The sequence below is a fragment of the Leptopilina boulardi genome, unplaced genomic scaffold (assembly GCF_019393585.1).
Source record: "Leptopilina boulardi isolate dan_hultmark-lab unplaced genomic scaffold, ZJU_Lbou_2.1 LbouV2_209, whole genome shotgun sequence".
In the NCBI taxonomy this organism is placed as follows: Eukaryota; Metazoa; Arthropoda; class Insecta; order Hymenoptera; family Figitidae; genus Leptopilina; species Leptopilina boulardi.
This window is the reverse complement of record NW_026137762.1, coordinates 143,357-149,356: the sequence shown is the minus strand read 5'-3', so window position 1 is coordinate 149,356 and position 6,000 is coordinate 143,357. Positions and strand designations below refer to the sequence as shown.

The 6,000-nt window shown below is 28.2% G+C and overlaps 1 protein-coding gene across 1 annotated transcript; it reads right to left on the bottom strand.

Moving 5' to 3' along the window:
• Positions 1-645: 645 nt before the first annotated feature.
• On the bottom strand, positions 646-1,314 carry LOC127278629 (uncharacterized). The gene is made up of 2 exons (XM_051300428.1): positions 984-1,314; positions 646-882 (listed from the first exon to the last, which is right to left on the bottom strand). Exons 1-2 carry the CDS (start codon positions 1,188-1,190, stop codon positions 646-648), a joined length of 444 nt encoding a protein of 147 aa, XP_051156385.1. The 5' UTR covers positions 1,191-1,314.
• Positions 1,315-6,000: the final 4,686 nt, after the last annotated feature.

The window sequence follows — 6,000 nt, the reverse complement described above, 5'->3', positions numbered from 1 at the left end:
TTATATTGTGTCTTCTATCAGCTGTCTGCATCTCAGCCTTCATTCCCGTGATCGCATCAGAAATACTTTGTTGAACTACAACACTGTCTTCTGACTTATTGACTGTTCTATTTGCATTCGCAAAACATCTTTTGATTCTGTCGGTTAAATTCGCCTAAAAATAAATTATTTTTTATTAAATTCATTATTTTAGTATATGTATCAATATGACATTACTGAAAACTACAACAAAAAGTACTTGTATAACTGTTTAAAATTTTTTAAAATCATTTACATTTGTTGTGCGACTGCAATATTTACCTTCTCTATTTTTATATTTAAAAAGGTTTAATCAATTTTCAAATTTTTTTACTTTTGTTAAGAGATATGACATTTCTAAAAACTTTAAATTGTAAATTTAACGACTTTATAGTAAATTTACAAAAAAAATGTGTCTCTTTTTATGATGTATTATTTCTCAAACTTATTTGTGAACTGACTTGAAACTCTGATGAATTGTTCATTTTAATTGGTAGTTACATTTTTATTCATTTCGGAACGGTAAAAAATTCTAAAATTTTTAAAAGACACGAAACTTACTGAAAGGAACATTTTCTGAAAATATATAAAAATTTTAACTATTTCGATTTTTTCAAGTACAGAGCTTTAAGAGTTTACCAAACTGTTTCCCACTGAGCTGCTACTACATAGAATCGGGTATTCTTGTAGCAAAAGTGTTGCCATTTGATTTATGTCAGAAGGAGAAGTTCGATTCCTCGACTTCATGTTGTTGCAAGCAATCCGGATGATTGCATTTTCTTGTGATGGTAAAAGATAGTTATTATCTAATCCTTGTTGGATGTCAGAGCGGAATGAGATTGGCATTAGGGCTTTCATAGGGATCTGAAATATAATTATTTTCTAATAGGTTAATTTTTTTTCAAATAAAAATTAATTTTTTAAAAAAGTCTTTACTGAAATTTGAAAATAGCGTTAATTCTTACTTCCTGAGTTGCCTGAGTTTTCGATCTCTTTGCATTGTTATTTAAACTTTCGGGTTTTCTTATGGTTCCTGATTTCATCGATGAGCCTTGTGAAGTGGAAGGAGCATTTGTATCCATAAACTCAAATTCATGTAACACGTCAGCTGCAGATTCTTGAGAAATGACGAGATTTTGACAACTGATTCCTTCAGGAGACGTGACTTCCATTTCTAAAATGATAAAATATTTATATTACAATATTTATATTATATATACATATATTTATAAAAACACAAAAATATGTTTTTTTACCTTTCATTTCAACATGTCTCATGGGTGCATGTGCACAATATTCGCATTGTGACTTTTTATTATCTGGTTCGCGCTCATATTCCTGACATGAGCAATCCAAACATGCTCCTCTTTTAACGCCTCTAGTATCTTCATTGGTCATTATTCTAAAGATATATGAATTTAAATCGAATGCTATTTTAAAATTGATTTTTCCCCATATTAAATCATTGTACTTTTGGATCGACTTAATGAATTTTGTTAATTAAATTGAAAACGTGCTGTATCTCTTTCATTTTTTAATCGTTGTAAAAAATTTAGCAAGTTTAGCAATTTTCACTTCAAATTCAGATTTGGGAGGAAGAATTACATAAGAATGCACTAGTATAGTGTGTTGGAAAAAAATTTGTTTAAATATTTTTTTCTGTGTTTCAGAGCGGTTTTTTGAGTTTATCTCAAACTGCTCACCTAATCTGACAATTGTGACTATAGATCCCTACTGAAAATTCATATGTAGTTTCCGATGTAGGATCCTAATACTATTAATACAGGATTCTATATAGGAAACTACAAAAAAACTAGATAGAATCCGCATAGAAAACAACGTAGGATTCCATATAGGAAACTATGTCGGAATTTGGAATGGGATCCTATTAGGAAACTATATCGGATCCGAATGGGATCCGATGTTAAAAATTACGTTAAATCCAAATAATAAGTAAAATTTTTTTCACATAATGTACAATTTTTGCATATACTTACTTACTTATTTACTATTATTTTCATAAATAATATTTAATAATCTTAAATATTAATCTGTCTTAATTTTAATAAATTCAAAAGGATGTATTTATTAAATTATTATTTTCTCTTTTATTAGATAGAATTTCACTCAAAAAATACAAAAGGTATAATTAAATTTCTTTTTGTAAATTGTACAAGTTTGAAAGTAATTCACAGTAAATTTATTATTGTGTGCATGAAACAAATTTTTTTCTTAGTACAATGAAGCTTAATTATACTTCATATTTTATATATGTACTAATATTTTTTAACATATTATTTTTACAAGATTTAGTATAATGAAATTTTTTACATTGTTTTGGAGGTTTCATTTATCAAAAAATCATATTTAGGACTATATATTTACTGAATGTGTTTAAAAAGACTAAATTTATAAGTTTGGAGAGGTTAACTCAAAAAGACACGATGTTTATTTAATTGCAAATATTTTCAAAATTACTCGGTTTAAAATGTATAAACTTTACAAAATTTCGTAAAATTAATTAAACTTTGACATATTTTAAAAGCATCAAAAAATCTTTATTTTTTGTTATGGAACATTCCTCATTAAGTAATTAAATAAATAAATAAATGAACATGAAAAAAAGTGCCTTACAATTAAACAATTTACATTTTATAAACATTTTAAATTAGGTACAGCGCATAAGTATTCAATATTATTTACTTTCATGTGAATGCATACTTTGTCTATTTCATTTGTCATTATCGATGATTCATCAGAGCTGGATGTTATAATTTGTTTCATCATTTTACAATTATTCACAAAAACATTTTGAACGTCAATTTTTTTAACAATAGTGTATTCTACTTTGTTAAGTCTGTCAACTAAAAAGCAAACTAGTCTTACATAATTTTTGTTTTTCAATTGTGCATATGTGTTATCAGAACGATTATTTTTTTTAAGGAAGACATAAACAAACAACCACTTTTCACCATTTTGATATAACAAGCAGTTTGATCAAATGAAAGATTTAAAACTTGTATCCACATCGCATTTAGCAATGAACATGGAGTAAAATATCTTGCTCCTGTAAGTTGAATAGTTTTCTGAACCATGGGATTACTAATGGATGTACAAAATTGTTTTACAATAAATGAACAATTAACACATCTTTTTAACATAAGCGAACTGTATTGCAGACTTATACGACGGCATATCTGATGGTGAACTCCCTTAGCAGAATGCGTAGCTCTTATCAATTTGCCATTTTCCGATTCAAATGGATATGCATTGTGGTTTCTTAATGGTCCCCATTCATAAACACTTCTTGCCAAGTGCAGCAATAGGTGAACATTAAATGTCATTGACCATTTTGAATATATTTTTTCCGTGTCAGATACAAATTTATGTAATAATTGGTCAGCAAAATCAATTTCTAGAATTTGTATTTCATCTTGTGATAGTAAGTAAACTGCTTCTACAAACAGGATCCAATGCTGTAATAAGTTTTGAGGCAATATACTCAAGAATACTGGAATACTATAAAATAATGTCCAGTTTTGCCATTCAAGAGCCTTCCAATACTCTCTATCACAAAATGGACGAGTTAATCTGCCCACTTGATAAGGAGATTTCATTTTTTTTAAAAGACCGTCAATAACATTAATAACTTTTTGTTTTGGAGTTATTAATCCAACTTTCTTTGTGGTCCCAAAAAGCATTGTACAGAACTGTTTTGCAACACCAGAAATCAAGTGCATATCGTCTGGCACACAACCACTAATTAAATTGAATTTAATTAAATCAAACAAACAAGATCTTCTTTTTACACCGAAGACTGGTTTATTCAGTGTTGCTGTTTGAGAGTGTATTAATGTGTCATCTATGTTTCGCAATTTTGAAAGTGAATCTTGCAATGGATATTTAACATATCCAGATCGAGAATTAACTGATTTACGAAGCCACTCTCCACGATGAAGACAATGTCCACAACCAAAATAAGAATTGTATTGTACAAATCCTTGTAATGTTGGACGGGCTACTGAGTCGACACAGCAAACCAGAGTAAATATTTTAATGCAACGATCAAATCCATTAATATTACACATGATTCCATTTTTTGCAATTTCATTCATATTATCTACAAATGGTTTAAGAAAAACGTTCATATCAGGTTTGTTTTTCCCAAACCAAAGTCCTGCTAATATTAACTCTTTAGTCCTTACGTTGTATGGCAACTCATTTAGCATCAAGTAAATTGGCCAAATTGAGCAAGTTGAACTTTGAAATAATGGCGCTCCATCCGTGTTAAATGTCGTTGTTGCATAATTCTGTTTTTCAATGTCACTCAACGACTTAATAAAGTTTCTATAAAGTTTACCATCATAAATATCACTAATGAATCCTTTCTTATGAACTCTTTCATTAATGACAAAGTTATAGTATTCAAAATTCTCTTTAATTAATTCTGCAATAGGTACTGAAGGATCCATTGTGACAAAAAAATCTTTATAATCATATTTCTTTACATTAATTTTCTTTTCACATACTTTGCATTTGACAAATTTATCTTTAGGAGGTTTGAATATACCTGCATATTCTTCACAGTGTGTACAAATTGCATGAAATTTCATTGAATTTTTAGGATAAAACAATTTATTAAGAATGTATTTCGTATTTGGTAAAATTGGATGCTCAAAGAGGCAATTGAAAAGTCGAAACAATTGAAAAGTAGCATTAAATGTCAAGGTATTTATTAGTGCATACCTAACAATCATTAACACAATTTCTCTAACTGATTTATTTACTGATACTGTAGTTGGTTTGTTAAAATCTTCTCCTAACATCATACTTTCAAGTGTATTATATTTATTTGATTGCGGGATGAATTCCTTTTCTAGTGTACTCTCTTCTTCTATGTCAATGATATCATTATCGTCCATGTCATTTGTGAGAAAATAATCTTCCTCATTGTCAGCCTGTATTAAATTTTTGTATTTTAATTATTTTTGTACAATTTAAAAGATTTTCTAACACCTTATTGAATATTCCCACGTGGGATCCTACATGAGATTCCATATAGGTTCCTATATAAAAACCCTTACGAAATCCCAGTGTCAAATAAGAATCCACATGGGATCCCATGTAAAATCACTTAAGAAAGTGAAACATGATTTGTGGAGTATGATTTAATGTGATTTTTTTTCTGTACAGAAAGCTATGTATTAATTTCTATAATTTTTCTGGCATATTATTTTTGTCAATTCCCTACGTCAATTTCGTTCATAATTACTAACATCAAATCATAAAAATAATATCATATAAAATTTTTAAGATATCCTTATATAAAATCTTATTTAAAAGTATTAATTTAGAAAAGTATATGGAATTTTATGTGCATTCTTCCATATGATTGCACATGTATTTGAACATAGGAAATCATATGGGATTTCATGTAAAATCTAAAATATCAACCTAAGATTTTACATGGATTTATATGAAGGAAATAATATAAGATTTCATGTGGGAATTTTAAGTTGGCTGCTTTATGCAGACTACAGTTTTCAAAAATTAAAAAAACATTCTGTTAGAATCTCAGCTCTTATTTATAACATTCAAGACTGACAACTGAGAGAGAAAAAATTATCATTATCTGGTGGCGTAAGAGTGGTATTAAGATAATCTACATCTACATTCAAATTTCCCATATAATTTCCTAAATAAAATAATATGTCGAAACCTATATGGAAAAATATGTCGCATCTTATGTAAAAAATTATATGGGAAATTTGAATGTAGATGTATAGCATCATAATTCTATTCTGGATGGTGATAATTTTCTTTCTCTTAGTTAAGATCAGTCTTGAATACTGTAAGAACTGAGATGTAGGAATGCACATATGTTTCTACGTAGAAAAAAAAATTATAAATTATTACATGAAATCATAAACCAAATCTTGTTTCACATTCTCATGAAGTTTTACACGGGATCTCTTTTGAATT